The sequence below is a fragment of the Salmo salar genome, chromosome ssa19 (assembly GCF_905237065.1).
Source record: "Salmo salar chromosome ssa19, Ssal_v3.1, whole genome shotgun sequence".
NCBI classification, from domain to species: Eukaryota; Metazoa; Chordata; class Actinopteri; order Salmoniformes; family Salmonidae; genus Salmo; species Salmo salar.
In genome coordinates, this window is record NC_059460.1 from 6,248,400 (window position 1) to 6,265,972 (window position 17,573).

The following is a 17,573-nucleotide window of genomic DNA, read 5'->3' on the forward strand; positions in this document are numbered from 1 at the left end:
AAATGGACAATGACCCCAAGCATACTTTCAAAGTTGTGGCAAAATGGCTAAAGGACAACAAAGTCAAGGTATTGGGGTGGCCATCACAAAGCCCTGACCTCAATCCTATAGAAAGTTTGTAGGCAGAGCTGAAAAAGCGTGTGCAAGCAAGAAGGCCTACAAACCTGACTCAGTTACACCAGCTCTGTCAGGAGGAACGTGCCAAATTCACCCAACTTATTATGGGAAGCTTGTGGAAGGCTACCTGAAATGTTTGACCCAAGTTGAACAATTTAAAGGCAACAACGCAGCCACTGCTAGCTAGCCAACTCTACCAGCGAGCAGTACTGTATCATTTTAGTCAACAAGATTTTTGCAACGTAAGCTTAACTTTCTGAACATTCGAGATGTGTAGTCCACTTGTGTAGCTAGCAAACTTTTAATCACTTCTGCGTTATGAAAGGTACCAGACATGGACACGAATGATCCATTGGTAGTTTGTTGTAACCAAGTATTGGTAGTAACCGTGTGTTATTGGATGCTAGCATGCTAGTTAGCTACGGCGTCATAGGACACGGTGCACTGGAAGAAGCTTGTACCAAGTTATCTAGCTGAATAAACTAAGTTTGAGCCTATACCTGGTAACATTGAACCACTGTAGTTTACATCAATTATAATTTCTAAAGTGGAAGTTGGAAAGTTATATTTGAGTGTCATTGAGTGCTCATTCCAATCTCCTTTGCATTAGCGTAGCCTCTCCTGTAGCCTGTCAAGCATGTGTCTGCCTATCCCTGTTTAAATTTTTACATTTGACATTTTAGTCATTTAGCAGACGCTCTTATCCAGAGCGACTTACTGTAGTGAATGCATACATTTCATACATTTTCTTTTTTTTCTGTGCTGGCCCCCCGTGGGTATCGAACCCACAACCCTGGCGTTACAAACACCATGCTCTACCAACTGAGCTACAGGGAAATACACAGGCCACACAGGCCACCCAAACACTTCACACCGCGTGGCCGCTGCCACTCTAACCTGGTGGTCCCAGCGCGCACGACCCACGTGGAGTTCCAGGTCTCCGGCAACCTCTGGAACTGCCGGTCTGCGGCCAACAAGCCAGAGTTCATCTCAGCCTATGCTACCCTCCAGTCCCTCGACTTCTTGGCGCTGACGGAAACATGGATTACCACAGAAAACACTGCTACACTTACTGCTCTCTGCTCGTCTGACCACGTGTTCTCGCATAACCCGAGAGCATCTGGTCAGCCGGGTGGTGGCACTGGAATCCTCATCTCTCCCAAGTGGACATTCTCTCTTTCTCCCCTGACCCATCTGTCTATCTCCTCATTTGAATTCCATGCTGTCACTGTCACTAGCCCATTCAAGCTTAACATCCTTATCATTTATCGCCCTCCAGGTTCCCTTGGAGAGTTCATCAATGAGCTTGACGCCTTGATAAGTTCCTTTCCTGAGGATGGCTCACCTCTCACAGTTCTGGGTGACTTTAACCTCCCTACGTTTACCTTTGACTCATTTCTCTCTGCCTCCTTCTTTCCACTCCTCTCCTCTTTTGACCTCACCCTCTCACCGTCCCCCCCTACTCACAAGGCAGGCAATACGCTTGACCTCATCTTTACTAGATGCTGTTCTTCTACTAATCTCACTGCAACTCCCCTCCAAGTCTCCGACCACTACCTTGTATCCTTTTCCCTCTCGCTCTCCTCCAACACTACTCACTCTGTCCCGACTCAGATGGTATTGCGCCGTCGCAACCTTCACTCTCTCTCCTGCTACTCTCTCCTCTTCCATCCTATCATCTCTTCCCTCTGCTCAATCCTTCTCCAACCAATCTCCTGATTCTGCTTCCTCAATTCTCCTCTCCTCCCTTTCTGCATCCTTTGACTCTCTATGTCCCCTATCCTCCCGGCCGGCTCGGTCCTCCCCTCCTGCTCCGTGGCTTGACGACTCATTACGAGCTCACAGAACAGGTCTCCGGGCAGCCGAGCGGAAATGGAGGAAAACTAGCCTCCCTGCGGACCTGGCATCTTTTCACTCCCTCCTCTCTACATTTTCTTCCTCTGTTACTGCTGCTAAAGCCACTTTCTACCACTCTAAATTCCAAGCATCTGCCTCTAACCCTAGGAAGCTCTTTGCCACCTTCTCCTCCCTCCTGAATCCTCCTCCCCCTCCCCCCCCTCCTCCCTCTCTCGGATGACTTCGTCAACCATTTTGAAAAGAAGGTTGACGACATTCGATCCTCGTTTGTTAAGTCAAACGACACCGCAGGTCCTGCTCACGTTGCCCTACCCTATGCTTTGACCTCTTTCTCCCCTCTCTCTCCAGATGAAATCTTGCGACTTGTGATGGCCGGCCACCCAACAACCTGCCCGCTTGACCCTATCCACTCCTCTCTTCTCCAGACCATTTCCGGAGACCTTCTCACCTTGCTCATCAACTCATCCTTGACCGCTGGCTACGTCCCTTCTGCCTTCAAGAGAGCGAGAGTTGCACCCCTTCTCAAAAAACCTACACTCGATCCCTCCAATGTCAACAACTACAGACCAGTATCCCTTCTTTCTTTTCTCTCCACAACTCTTGAGCGTGCCGTCCTTGACCAGCTCTCTTGCTATCTCTCTCAGAATGACCTTCTTGATCCAAATCAGTCATGTTTCAAGGCTGGTCATTCAACTGAGACTGCTCTTCTCTGTGTCACGGAGGCTCTCCGCACTGCTAAAGCTAACTCTCTCTCCTCTGCTCTCATCCTTCTAGACCTATCTGCTGTCTTTGATACTGTGAACCATCAGATCCTCCTCTCCACCCTCTCCGAGTTGGGCATCTCCGGCGCGGATCACTCTTGGATTGCTTACTACCTGACAGGTCGCTCCTACCAGGTGGCGTGGCGAGAATCCGTCTCCGCACCACGTGTTCTCACCACTGGTGTCCCCCAGGGCTCAGTTCTAGGCCCTCTCCTATTCTCGCTATACACCAAGTCACTTGGCTCTGTCATATCCTCACATGGTCTCTCCTATCATTGCTACGCAGACGACACACTATTAATCTTCTCCTTTCCCCCTTCTGATAACCAGGTGGTGAATCGCATCTCTGCATGTCTGGCAGATATATCAGTGTGGATGACGGATCACCACCTCAAGCTGAACCTCGGCAAGACGGAGCTGCTCTTCCTCCCGGGGAAGGACTGCCCGTTCCATGATCTCGCCATCACGGTTGACAACTCCATTGTGTCCTCCTCCCAGAGTGCTAAGAGCCTTGGCGTGACCCTGGACAACACCCTGTCGTTCTCAGCTAACATCAAGGCCTGATCCTGTAGGTTCATGCTCTACAACATTCGCAGAGTACGACCCTGCCTTACACAGGAAGCGCCGCAGGTCCTAATCCAGGCACTTGTCATCTCCCGTCTGGATTACTGCAACTCGCTGCTGGCGGGGCTCCCTGCCTGTGCCATTAAACCCTTACAACTCATCCAGAACGCCGCAGCCCGTTTGGTGTTCAACCTTCCCAAGTTCTCGAACGTCACCCCGCTCCTCCGCACACTCCACTGGCTTCCAGTTGAAGCTTGCATCTGCTACAGGACCATGGTGCTTGCCTACGGAGCTGTGAGGGGAACGGCACCTCTGTACCTTAAGGCTCTGATCAGTCCCTACACCCAAAGAAGGGCACTGCGTTCATCCACCTCTGGCCTGCTCGCCTCCCTACCTCTGCGGAAGCACAGTTCCTGCTCAGCCCAGTCAAAACTGTTCGCTGCTCTGGCACCCCAATGGTGGAACAAGCTCCCTCACGACGCCAGGACAGCGGAGTCAATCACCACCTTCCGGAGACACCTGAAACCCCACCTCTTTAAGGAATACCTGGGATAGGATAAAGTAATCCTTGTACCCCACCCCAAAAAAGATATAGATGTACTATTGTAAAGTGGTTGTTCCACTGGATATCATAAGGTGCACCAACTTGTGAGTCGCTCTGGATAAGAGCGTCTGCTAAATGACGTAAATGTAATGCTACCGAATACTAATTGAGTGTATGTAAACTTCGTACCCACTGGGAATGTGATGAAAGAAATAAAAGCTGAAATAAATAATTCTCTCTACTATTATTCTGACATTTCACATTCTTAAAATAAAGTGGTGATCCTAACTGACCTAAGACAGGGAATTTTTACCAGGATGAATTGTCAGGAATTGTGAAAAACTGCGTTAAAAAGTATTTGGCTAAGGTGTATGTAAACTTCCCACTTCAACTGTACATTTGGGATGAATGCTTTACGGCAGACTTAAATTAAATAAGTTGTCCTGTGTTGTTTGTTGCTTGGCCCATTGTTGTATCAAGTCACTCTGGTTCACACTGACCGTGTGCCATAAGAATCTTCTTAAGCTTCATTCCCCACACGAACTCTGACCATTTCACTCACCCTAGCAGAGCTGGTTAGGCTGTTTTCATGTTATCCAGAGCGTTGGTGACTAACTGTGCTCCTGGCAACAATTTAATTAATTTTTTTGGCCTACGTTTACAGATACTGACCGTTTTCAACCAGTGTTGAGCGCTCGTAAATTCATCAGTTATTCTGCGCTCTGGTACACTCAGCCGAGAGTGCTCTGAAGCAGTTGTTGCAGTGATGTTCTTTTGAAATGGATACTTGCATAGTCAATAGAGGTCGACCGATCTAGATTTTTCAATGCCGATACCAATTATTGGAGGACCAAAGAAAGCCGATACCGATTAATCGGATGATTTTTATATATATTTGTATTAATGACAAATCCAACAATACTGAATGAACAATGAACCCTTTCAATTTAACTTAATAGAATTCATAAATAAAATCAATTTAGTCTCAAATAAATAATGAAACGTGTTCAATTTGGTTTAAATAATGCAAAAACACAGTGTTGGAGAAGAAAGTAAAAGTGCACTATGTGCCATGTAAAAAAGCTAACGTTTAAGTTCCTTGCTCAGAACATGAGAACATATGACAGCTGGTGGTTCAATATTCCCAGTTCTTCAATATTCCCAGTTAAGATGTTTTAGGTTGTAGTTATTATAGGAATTATGACGCGTCAACTATTTCTCTCTACCGTTTGTATTTCATATACCTTTGACTATTGGATGGTCTTATAGGCACTTTAGTATTGCCAGCCTAATCTCAGAAGTTGATAGGCTTGAAGTCATAAACAGCGCTGTGCTTCAAGCATTGCTAAGAGCTGCTCGCAAATGTAGTGAAGTGCTGTTTGAATGAATGCTTACGAGCCTGCAGCTGCCTACCACCGCTCAGTCAGACTGCTCTATCAAATATCAAATCATAGACTTAATTATAATAAACACACAGAAATACGAGCCTTAGGTCATTAATATGGTCAAATCCGGAAACTATCATTTTGAAAACAAAACGCTTATTCTTTCAGTGAAATACGGAGCCGTTCCGTATTTTATCGAACGGGTGGCATCCATAAGTCTAAATTTTGCTGTTACATTGCACAACCTTCAATGTTATGTCATAATTATGTAATATTCTGGCAAATTAATTACGGTCTTTGTTAGTAAGAAACACAGTTCGCAACAAGCCAGGCGGCCCAAACTGTTGCATATACCCTGACTCTGCTTGCACTGAACGCATGAGAAGTGACACAATTTCCCTAGTTAACATGCTAACATGCATTTATTTTAACTAAATATGCAGGTTTAAAAAAATATACTTCTGTGTATTGATTTTAAGAAAGAAATTGATGTTTATGGCTAGGTACATTTGTGCAACGAATGTGCTTTTTTCGTGAATGCGCTTTTGTTTAATCATCACCTGTTTGGCGAAGTTGAAGTAGGCTGGGATTCGATGATAAATTAACAGGCACCGCATTGATTATTTGCAACGCAGGACAAGCCAGCTAACCTAGTAATACATAAACCATGTGTAGTTAACTAGTGATTATGTGAAGATTGATGTTTTTCTTTATAAGATACGTTTAATGTTAACTAGCAACTTACCTTGGCTTATTGCAGCCGCAAGGTCCTTTTGACACTGCACTCGCCTGCCACGATGGAGTCAGCCTGCCACGCAGTTTCCTCATGGATTGCAATGTAATCGGCCATAATCAGCGTCCAAAAAGGCAGATTACCGATTGTTATGAAGACTTCAAATCGGCCCTAATTAATCGTCCATGCCGATTAATCGGTCGACCTCTAATAGTCAAGTCTTTTCAGTTTTAATACACGTTTCATAAAAAAAGAAAGCCTTGTTAGACAGAATTACCTACTGACCAGCTCACATAGACAGAAGCCCTCTATATGGCAGACCAATCCAAACTCATCTCTCAGCATGTCCAGCCCACTCATTATCTCAGCCAATCATGGGTAGAGGGAAGGTTGCTGACTTTTTCTGTGTCTTAACCAATTAGGCTCGTAATTTAACAATTGTATTCTTATTTACAGATAGCATACAAGTTTGTAATTAAGGCAGATGAAAGTTCATATGTTCAAGAAGGCATTTCTGCCCCCAAAAAACATTTTGATAAAAAAATAATTACGTTCAAACGGCTCTCTTGTGAACTAGTGACCCGCAACATACGCCTAGATTCCTGAAACAGATTACATATTGATATGGCTTTAAGATTGCATAGAGCTGCCTAATTTGGTCTATCCCTATTACTAATATAGGAAGGGGAAGATATCGGAATTACTTTTCCAAGGTTCGCACCATAGGGCCTGAGGCCGCAGCCAATATAAAACACTATCCGTGCAACTTATTATGTGACTTGATGTCAAGGGGTGTGAAGACTTTCTGAAGCCATACAAAATTCACTGTGTTTTGTTCAAAGAATATCAACATATTGTTTTCATCAGAAGAGAAAAGGTTGTAAATGTGTTAACTGTTTCCGGAAATCAGTAATACTACTGCACAAAATTGTAAATGGATTCATCATTAGTAAATCATATACAATATAGGAAAAGATCTAGTCAATGGGGATGTGTCTAATTTTGATGGTTATTTTACAACATTGAGGACATGCAAAGATGCAGAGAATTAAGTTGGGTTAGTTGGTGAGTGAAATAAGATTTACATTTATTGAGGAGTTCTATTTTTTTTAACGTTTAATTATTTTGTTCTTTAATGATGAGCAGTGCAAGGGAGTTGCTTTTTCCACAAGCCTTTTCTCATGGCAAGCTCATGAAACTGTAAACACACTGGCTAGCTAGCACACTAGAGCCCGCTAGCGCACTGGACAGCTAAATACAATTTTTTATATTATCTGTCTAAATTGGAAAAACACTTGTGTTGCAAAAAGAGTTGCTAAATGGAGGACTGCAAGCTACCAAAACTAGTGCGTCTTTTTCACTGTTCACCACATACTCCCGTTTCAACAGGGGGTTATTCCCTTAATATTGGGAGTTGACACATACAGTTAACAGCATTAGAAAGCAAAAATTATTCCCCTTTTAACCAAGTTACCCACATTTGGTAGGCGTACATTTTTCCCCCTGTGTTTAATATGTGAGCTTAAACTAGGTATTCAGGCTTTTGTTCAAAATGAAAGAAAGTAGATTATTCTGATGAAAATAAGCTCTTTGCTTTTATGAACACAATGTAGGGAGAAGAATTGTGTTATATATTGCCTTGTTTCTTTGTTATTGTGTGATGCACATGAACAAATAGAACACTATAGTCAACGCAAAGTAACGGTTTTCTTCGGGACCAAATTTCACCTGCCAGATTCCACCAGCCTGACTGTTCAGTTTGCCTTACCCCCGGGCCATCAGGCAACCGTTAATGTCAACCCCTGCAATGTAATTGTAATTGGTTTGTGATTGTTCCATCGGTATAATCTTTGATTTGATGTGAAATTGTTTGGTGAAATATGGATAAAAGGAGAGTAGCCAAATTACCAAAAATCTGCACATTTTGATGGTTGTATTTGTGTGACTGCATTTTTGATTGACTGCAAAAAAATATTGATTTAAATGGGATTTTTTTATTAAGACAAGCTAACTTTGTTTTGTCAACTTGACCCAAGTGGTATGTATGTTTGTGATCATCTTTTTTGTCGGCAGTCGTGTTCTTTTGTGGAATGTATTTGCAATTTGAATGGTACCATTTTATTTTTGATGGCAACTACATTTTGAAAATACATTTACTGTTTTGCAAAAAGCCACAGTTCTGTGTCGTGTGTACAGTGTTTTGAAAATGTATGACATTGTTCACAAAATGCTTGTCCGTGAATGCGAAAAACTGTAACCCTTCACTGGCTTCTTCTTACCACAGGAGACTAAAGTTAAGCTACGAGAGACCACGGCCAAACTCACCCAGGCCAAGGAGGAGACGGAGCAGATCCGCAAGAACTGCCAGGACATGATCCGCACATATCAGGTGTGCGTCTGTGTGTTTTCAAAGATGGAAAACCTGTGTTGATGAGCTTTATTAGAAATCCAACAAAGTATCATGTGACTTATATTCTGAAATCAGGCTAGTTTCTGTCCACTCAGGGCCAGTAGAGGGCTGTGTCCTTTCATATGCCATCTGGTGCTGTATTATGTAGAAAGCAACATGCAATAGGAGTGCAGATTTCTTCCTTTTAGAGCACAATGAATAAGATTACATGGCCATGGAGGGGCCTGATCCTAGATCAGCAATCCAACTCTGAGATAGTTAATACAGATGGCCCAAGATCTTTGCTTTGGAATTGATGTTTATTCAGTGTTTTACATTAGTGCCGGCTGTCGGCAAATAGGCCAGTTACAGACGGCTACATTTTCCACTTCATAGTAACTTGAAACTTAATTTAAAAGTTTCAATTCACCAGTCCGTTTTGTTCTGAACAGAATTATATCTTTTTTTGTTCTATTCCACTGCTCCGACCAGCAAAGTTCTGAACTGGTTCGAACCCCCAAAAAGTACCGGTTAATATCATTCCTTTCTGTTCCTTTTTACACCTCTGAAATATACTTTTTTTATTGTTATGATTTAGGCAAACATAAAAAAAATTAAGTGCGGATAAAGTAGCTTGCTGTGTAGCGGGTAAGCCATTTAATCTCTATAGGAAATTCATTAAGAGCAACTTTTATTTTCCCGTAACAGCACGGTTTAAGTATAATGAAAGACAAACACAAACACACTGTGCTGCCAGTCAAAGTGTAGGGTGCGAGATGCAACTGAAATGTTAAGGGTGAGGAGACAGCGAGAGAGGATGGAGGAAGCTTGCTTTGAAGCGCTGGGCATCTTGTTAAGACATGCACTATCTGAATTAGGCCCTCAGAATTATACCTACAGATGAGCGGCTTCTATGGAGGAAAGTTTCATGTCTTTGAACTTCAGAGTTGGTTTAACGTTGGACCAGAGCAAACTTTAGCTAGCTTGCTAACAAGCTTGTATGTGCAGAGCGCCACTACAATTAAAAACACGTCTTACCTTTTTGTTGTTAAAAAATCCGATGTGAAATGTGATGACCTTTAACTAGCATTTGAAAAAGTCTATCCTTTCTTCTTTAATTAAACCTCTCCCTAATTTCTGAATTACACTTGTAACGTCGTCAGTAGGCTACAATAACTTATGCATACGTTGGAATTATGCTACGTTCATGTGCTAGTCGGAACTCTAAAATCTCCGACATGTTAACTGGTTTTAGTTACTGTGCCTTGCAAAAGTATTCATCCCCCTTTCCTATTTTGTTGCGTTACAACCTGGATTTTTAAATGGATTTTTATTTCATGTAATGGACATAAACAAAATAGTTCAAATTGGTGAAGTGAAATGAAAATAATTACTTGTTTCAAAAAATTTTAAAACACAAAAGTGGTGCTTGCATATGTATTCATCCCCTTTGCTATGAAGCCCCTAAATAAGATCTGGTGCAACCAATTACCTTCAGAAGTCACATAATTAGATTGCACACAGGTGGACATTATTTAACTTAAGTTTCACATGATCTGTCACATGATCTCAGTATATATACACCTGTTCTGAAAGGCCCCAGAGTCTGCAAGGGGCACCACCAAGCAAGCGGCACCATGAAGACCAAAGAGCTCTCCAAACAGGTCAGGGACAAAGTTGTGGAGAAGTACAGATCAGGGTTGGGTTATAAAAAAATATCAGAAACTTTGAACATCCCACGGAGCACCATTTAAATCCATTAAGAATATGGCACCACAACAAACCTGCCAAGAGAGGGCCGCCCACAAAAACTCATGGACCAGGCAAGGAGGACATTAATCAGAGAGGCAACAAAGAGACCAAAGATAACCCTGAAAGAGCTGCAAAGCTCCACAGCGGAGATTGGAGTATCTGTCCAGGACCACTTTAAGCCGTACACTACACAGAGCTGGGCTTTACGGAAGAGTGGCAAGAAAAAAGCCATTGCTTAAATAAAAAAATAAGCAAACATGTTTGGTGTTCGCCAAAAGGCATGTGGGATACTCCCCAAAATATGGAAGAAGGTACTCTGGTCAGATGAGACAAAAATGTTGCTTTTTGGCCATCAAGGAAAACGCTATGTTTGGGCAAACCCAACACCTCTCATCACCCCGAGAACAACATCCCCACAGTGAAGAATGGTGGTGGCAGCATCATGCTGTGTATGATAAATACAGGGACATTCTTGAGGGAAACCTGTTTCAGTCTTCCAGAGATTTGAGACTGGGACAGAGGTTCCCCTTCCAGCAGGACAATGACCCTAAGCATACTGCTGAAGTAACACCCGAGTGGTTTAAGGGGAAACATTGAAATGTCTTGGAATGGCGTAGTCAAAGCCCAGACCTCAATCCAATTGAGAATCTGTGGTATGACTTAACGATTGCTCTACACCAGCGGAACCCATCCAAATTGAAGGAGCTGGAGCGGTTTTGCCTTGAAGAATGGGCAAAAGTCCTAGTGGCTAGATGTGCCACGCTTATAGAGACATATCCCAAGAGACTTGCAGATGTAATTGCTGCAAAATGTGGTTCTACAAAGTATTGACTTTGGGGGTGAATATTTTTTATTTTTTTTTGTCTTATTTCCTGTTTGTTTCACCCCCCCAAAATATTTTGCATCTTCAAAGTGGTAGGCATGTTGTGTAAATCAAATGATACAAACCCTTAAATACATTTTAATTCCAGTTTGTAAGGCAACAAAATAGGAAAAATGCCAAGGGGGGTGAATACTTCCGCAAGCCACTGTGTGTGCGCGTATACCACTGTGTAGCCGTTAGCGATGATGCTAATGAAAACAGTCTTCTGGTAGATGGAAAAGCTTTCCCAAAAACTTTTTCAATTAAATGTTAACTAAGAAGTAGCCTATGATTACCTGGCAGAATGATATCATGATTATTTTCATGAATCCAGTGGAAATTTGTTTTGCATACTCTTCCTGGAAAAACAAAACCTTAGGCTATTTACTTCATTTTTCTGTTTTAAGAAAATACATTATTTGAAGAAGTAATATCATTGTGGCAATTCATATTTGGCAGTAAAACTGTAAATAGACTTTAATCTCAAGAGAAGACAGGTTAAATGTTAAAAAAGGTTTAATGTTATCGTACTGTAGTAGTACTATCGTACTACTATGTTATCGAAACTATTCCTGGTCATGTAGGCCTGGACCAAGACAATATCCAAAACAACTAACAATTCACTGAATTCATACATTTACAGTCATTTCAATTGTACAGTCATGTCTTTCTACACAATACCAAAACACATTTTTCCAATCTGGGAGATGAACTATAAAGTATTAAATTATTTCGCTGTGTATTTCAGATGGAATCAAGGCATTAGAGTGTACTAGAAGCCACCAAAATAGAGGTTCTTGGGCCAGACCCCCCCGGCCTGGCTATTTGTTTCTGTTTGGCTGGCTACTCTATGTTCTTGTGGAAATCACTGGTTATTCTGACACGATCTTTCCCTTAAATCGATCTCTTTTCTCTTTACTCCTTGTTTTTCTTTCCTTCCTCTCTTATGATCTCTCTCCATCCTTCTTTCCTCCTCTTTCTCTTACCACATCCTTATTTATTTTTCAATTCTCTATCTCCATCCTCTCTCACTCCTTCCTCCATCTGTTGCTCCTTCCCCCTGTTCCTCTCTGTGCATTCTCTCTTTAACCCCCCCCTCTCGCTTTCTCAGGAGTCAGAGGAGATCAAGTCGAACGAATTGGACGCCAAGCTGCGCGAGACCAAAGGCGAACTGGAGAAACACAAACAGGAACAGACAGACCAGCTGGAGGTCCAACACAACACACACACAGACACACTGACATACACTTACACACTGCCCCATTTCCACTGCCCTCTTTTAAGATTAACACTTAAGAGATATCGCAGTAAAATGATCAATATTTAAGCAATCGGTCACAACTCAAAACACTTCATAACTGCTGTTTCTCATTTATGCAATGCCCTGTTGCCTTGGAAACAACTTAATTCAAGGGCACATTTGTAGTATTTTGGGAAGTTTGTTTTTATGAGGATGTTTTAGCTTCAAATTGATTGTTGCTTTACTGGAAGTGTTATTGCTGGTTCACCTCACCTATGCTCTCCAGATTCAAACCGTTCACGTATTGCTTGAGTAATATCCCAAAGTCACTTCAGGCTACTGAGAAATAGGAACGCTTTAACATGAACAAACTTTGACAGTGTCCAAAACAAAAGCAGATATTCTGAAATGGAAGCAAAACCATATCTCATTTGCTAAATAATTTCGAACAGTTAAAGGTGGAGGATCTGAATGAACATTCCAAAATGTTGTAGCAAGGCATCAGTAGTTTCAAGTTTGATTAGTCACATGGTGTACACCGTCCAATGAAATGCTTACTTGCAGGTTCCTTCTCGACAATGCAATAACAATAAGTAATAATACAATATAAAAATATTCTTAAAATTATGCTAATTGAGCTATTTTTCTTACTTCTGTACATATTCTAGAAAGCATTTTGTAACATCATCGCGTATAGGTGGCAATTGGATCTGAAACACTAGCTTTTCAGACTGTTAGCTAACCTAACGAATGCTCTGCTTTGATTGACAGATGCACCGTTCCAAGGCCAAGGAGCTAGAAGACCTAAAGAGGACATTCAATGAGGGGATGGATGAACTGACCACTCTGCGCGCAAAGGTGTGTGTTTGTATGTGTCTTGGTCTCTGCGTGTGTGTGTGTGTGTGTGTGTGTGTGTGTGTGTGTGTGTGTGTGTGTGTGTGTGTGTGTGTGTGTCTCTCTAGCCTCATTTACACCTTGCACTAACGTGGCTTTCATTATCCGATCAAGATGATCCAATCACTATCTAATTAAGTTCTGTCACATTTACACATGGCATTGAAATGTGTCTGTTTTCCGTCCACTCTGTCAGCATTGTGACCACATTTCCTGGCCCCATTTATTTGATATTGTTTCAAATTAATGATTTTCTATTTGATGCCTTGAGTAAATGTAATGATGATTAAAATGGTTTCACCATCCAGATCTGTGTACACCTGTAAGATATCCAGATACAATGTGTGCCTTACTACGTCCGGAGACAAAACATTTTGCTGACAAAATGTTGCTGTTTTAAATATAATTTCCTACAATTCTACACATTTTGTCATTGGGCAGAGAGAAAATTTGACAGTTTTAAAGCAAATTTCCTGCAATTATACACATTTGCCATGGTTTATGCCTTGTTCTTATGCTATCTGAGTGACTCAAACATTATAACAAAATAAATGGGGGCCCCATGCCATGACATGTCTGGAATTTTTGATTCTCCGACTGTATTTTTTGGGGGGGATGATTTGGTAGTTCTCAAAGATGAGCTCATTACAAAATATATTGCTCCATTATCTTTTCTACATGCTTTATATCTGGTTTTAGTTGTTTAAGTTTACACTGAAAACGTTTTACCACCCGAAAATTATTGAAATGAAATAATATGTATTATTATTTTTTTAAATTGCAGTGGCGGCTGCGATTTAGCAGTGGTGTTGCGCCGCTGCTAAATGCATATAGGGAAAACACTGACACCTGTCAAAAAATGTGGGCACAAGCAGAATGTGGACAAGATCAGGACAAAGGACACATGTTAGCACCAGGTATAAATAGGGATTCTCGTGTGTGTGTGTGTGTGTGTGTGTGTGTGTGCGGTGCTGGGTCCCAGGTGAAGTGTCTGGAGGATGAGAGGCCTCGCTGGGAGGATGAGCTCTCCAAGTACAGAGAGATCATCAACAGGCAGAAGGCTGAGATTGCGAGGCAGAGAGACAAGCTGGGAGAGATACACGCACTGGAGGAACAACACCAACGGTGAGCCAACACTTGTGCACACACACAGACAAACAAAGACAGTCACACTCGTTTTCCCTCTCACACACTATCACATTCCCTCCACACATAAACGTACACACACAGACAGACTTGTCGGTTGATCTTGTATTGCTTGCCTCTGTACCGTTTGGCTGATTCTAGTGTGTGACCTTGTGAATGAATGCCAATTCTCTGAAGTGGCATCCTGTCCTATCTCTCCCAATCCTCATTGATTCGACAGCACTGTAAAGGGAAAAGCAACACAGTAGAGGTTGACTTTCCATCCCATTTTTTTCACCTGTGAAAGCATTTTGAGGACAAATAAATGGGCCATAGAAAAGGGAGCAACTTAAGAGAAATGTCTGTCACTGTATTGACATCCCTGTGGACAAGTCCACACGTACACTTCTGAGGGCACACTGATTTATGGTGTGTGTGTGTGTGTGTGTCTTACTAGCACTGATTTTGTTGATAGCTGCTTTGAGGAATTGCAATGACTGATTTTGTATGAAATGTGTTTTTCTCACCTACCTTAGTTGAATGCACTGTGACTGTAAATCGCTACAAATAAATGTCTGCTAGCCTCTATGGGCTAGGTGGGACGCTTGCGTCCCACCTACTCAACAGCCAGTGTAATCCCGTGTCGCGATATTCAAATACCTCAAAATGCAAAAACTTCAATTTTTCAAACATGTGACTATTTTACACCATTTTAAAGACAAGACTCTCGTTAATCTAACCACACTGTCCGATTTCAAAAAGGCTTTACAACGAAAGCAAAACATTAGATTATGTCAGCAGAGTACCCAGCCAGAAATAATCAGACACCCATTTTTCAAGCTAGCATATAATGTCACATAAACCCAAACCACAGCTAAATGCAGCACTAACCTTTGATGATCTTCATCAGATGACAACCCTAGGACATTATGTTATACAATACATGCATGTTTTGTTCAATCAAGTTCATATTTATATCAAAAACCAGCTTTTTACATTAGCATGTGACTAGCATTCCGACCGAACACTGCCGGTGAATTTACTAAATTACTCACGATAAACGTTCACAAAAAACATAACAATTATTTTAAGAATTATAGATACAGAACTCCTCTATGCACTCGATATGTCCGATTTTAAAATAGCTTTTCGGTGAAAACACATTTTGCAATATTCTAAGTAGATAGCCCGGCATAACAGGGCTAGCTATTTAGACACCCAGCAAGTTTAGCACTCACCAAAGTCAGATTTACTATAAGAAAAATGTTATTACCTTTGCTGTTCTTCGTCAGAATGCACTCCCAGGACTTCTACTTCAATAACAAATGTTGGTTTGGTCCCAAATAATCCATTGTTATATCCAAATAGTGGCGTTTTGTTCGTGCGTTCAAGACACTATCCGAAAGGGTAAATAAGGGTGACGAGCATGGCGCATTTCGTGACAAAACATTTCTAAATATTCCATTACCGTACTTAGAAGCATGTCAACCGCTGTTTAAAATCCATTTTTATGCCATTTTTCTCGCAAAAAAAACCGATAATATTCCGACCGGGAAAGCGTGTATACGTACAAAGAGAGAGAAAATAAAAACATCTCGTGCACGAGCGTGAGTCTCAGAGTACTCTGACCAGCCACTATCCAAACGCGATAATGTGTTTCAGCCTGGGGCTGCCTCGATATCATTCAGCTTTTTCCCGGGCTCTGAGAGCCTATGGGAGCCGTAGGAAGTGTCACGTTACAGCAAAGATCCTCAGTCTTCAATAAAAAGAGCCAAGATGAACAACAACTTGTCAGACAGGCCACTTCCTGTTCAGAATCTTCTCAGGTTTTTGCCTGCCATATGAGTTCTGTTATACTCACAGACACCATTCAAACAGTTTTAGAAACTTTAGGGTGTTTTCTATCCAAAGCCAACAATTATATGCTTATTCTAGTTACTGGGCAGGAGTAGTAACCAGATTAAATCGGGTATGTTTTTTATCCGGCCGTGTCAATACTGCCCCCTAGCCCTAACAGGTTAAATAATAATACTTTTTTTAATGTGATGTGCTGTGCGTGCAATGTGTCTTCCTCAGGGACGAGCATGAGATGGTCAGTCTACGTGAGGAGGTGGAGAGTGTGAACGTCCAGATTGGCGACCTCCAGCTGGATGTGCAAGGCAGCCGGGAGCGGGAGGCTGAGCTCCTGGGCTTCACGGAGAAGCTAAGCAGCAAGAACGCCCAGCTGCAGTCGGAGAGCAATGGCCTACAGGCCCAGTTGGACCGACTAGGCACCAACTCCATGGAGCTGCAGGGCCGCCTGGATAAGACGCAGACAGCACTGGCCGACCAGGTGAGTCGACACAACACAGTCTATTGTTTTCAATCATTTTGTAGTTTTTGATTATGAGGTTTTCAAGGTTATTTCAGGTAGTACATTTTTTCCCAGGGGAAAGGAAACAATGATCAAACTGACTATAATAGAACAGAAGACAGAATAGAAAGAGAAAATACATAGTACAACACACGCACAGTACAAAAAGGGCAGCAATATTCAATTACCTACAGAGAAAGAGCCCAAAAAGTACTGGCTCCCATTCTTTCCTTTTTTTTTTTAAGGCCCAGTGCATTCAAAAACGTGATTTGCCTGTGTTTTATATACAGTACCAGTCAAAAGTTAGGACACACCTACTCATTCAAAGTTTTTTCTTTATTTTTACTATTTTCTACATTGTAGAATAATAGTGAAGACATCAAAACTATGGAACAACACATATGGAATCATGTAGTAAGAAAAAAGTGTTAAACAAATCTAAATGTATTTTATATTTGAGATTCTTCCAATTAGCCAACCTTTACCTTGATGACAGCTTTGCACACTCTTGGATTTCTCTCAACCAGCTTCATGAGGCAGTCACCTGGAATGCATTTCAATTAACAGATGTGCCTTGTTAATTTGTGGAATTTCTCTCCTTCTTAATGCTTCCTTCAACCAGCTTCACCTGGAATGCTTTTCCAACAGTCTTGAAGGAGTTCCCACACATGCTGAGCACTTGTTGGCTGCTTTTCCTTCACTCCAACTCGTCCCAAACCATCTCAATTAGGTTGAGGTCGGGTGATTGTGGAGGCCAGGTCATCTGATGCAGCAGTCCATCACTCTCCTTCTTGGTCATGTAGCTAATACACAGCCTGGAGGTGTGTTGGGTCATTGTGCAGTTGAAAAACAAATGATAGTCCCACTAAGCACAAACCAGATGGGATGACGTATCGCTGCAGAATGCTGTGGGTAGCCATGCTGGTTAAGTGTGCCTTGAATTCTAAATAAACAGACAGTGTCACCAGCAAAGCACCATCACACCTCCTCCATGCTT

General features: G+C 42.0%; 1 protein-coding gene and 1 non-coding gene across 7 annotated transcripts in view; one reads left to right on the forward strand and one right to left on the reverse strand.

Annotated features, from left to right (window-relative positions):
* ccdc186 (coiled-coil domain-containing protein 186) overlaps positions 1–17,573 on the forward strand; it is a 146,777-nt gene that overhangs the window by 68,823 nt on the left and 60,381 nt on the right. For all 6 annotated transcript variants that reach the window (XM_045702015.1, XM_014157070.2, XM_014157071.2 and 3 more), the window contains 5 exons: positions 8,246–8,350; positions 12,076–12,174; positions 12,976–13,062; positions 14,081–14,223; positions 16,300–16,555. In XM_045702015.1, the coding sequence (XP_045557971.1) occupies positions 8,246–8,350; positions 12,076–12,174; positions 12,976–13,062; positions 14,081–14,223; positions 16,300–16,555 (690 nt within the window). The remainder of the gene's footprint in view (positions 1–8,245; positions 8,351–12,075; positions 12,175–12,975; positions 13,063–14,080; positions 14,224–16,299; positions 16,556–17,573) is intronic.
* On the reverse strand, positions 882–964 carry trnat-ugu (transfer RNA threonine (anticodon UGU)). Its single transcript has one exon. It is a non-coding gene; the product is annotated as a tRNA-Thr (tRNA).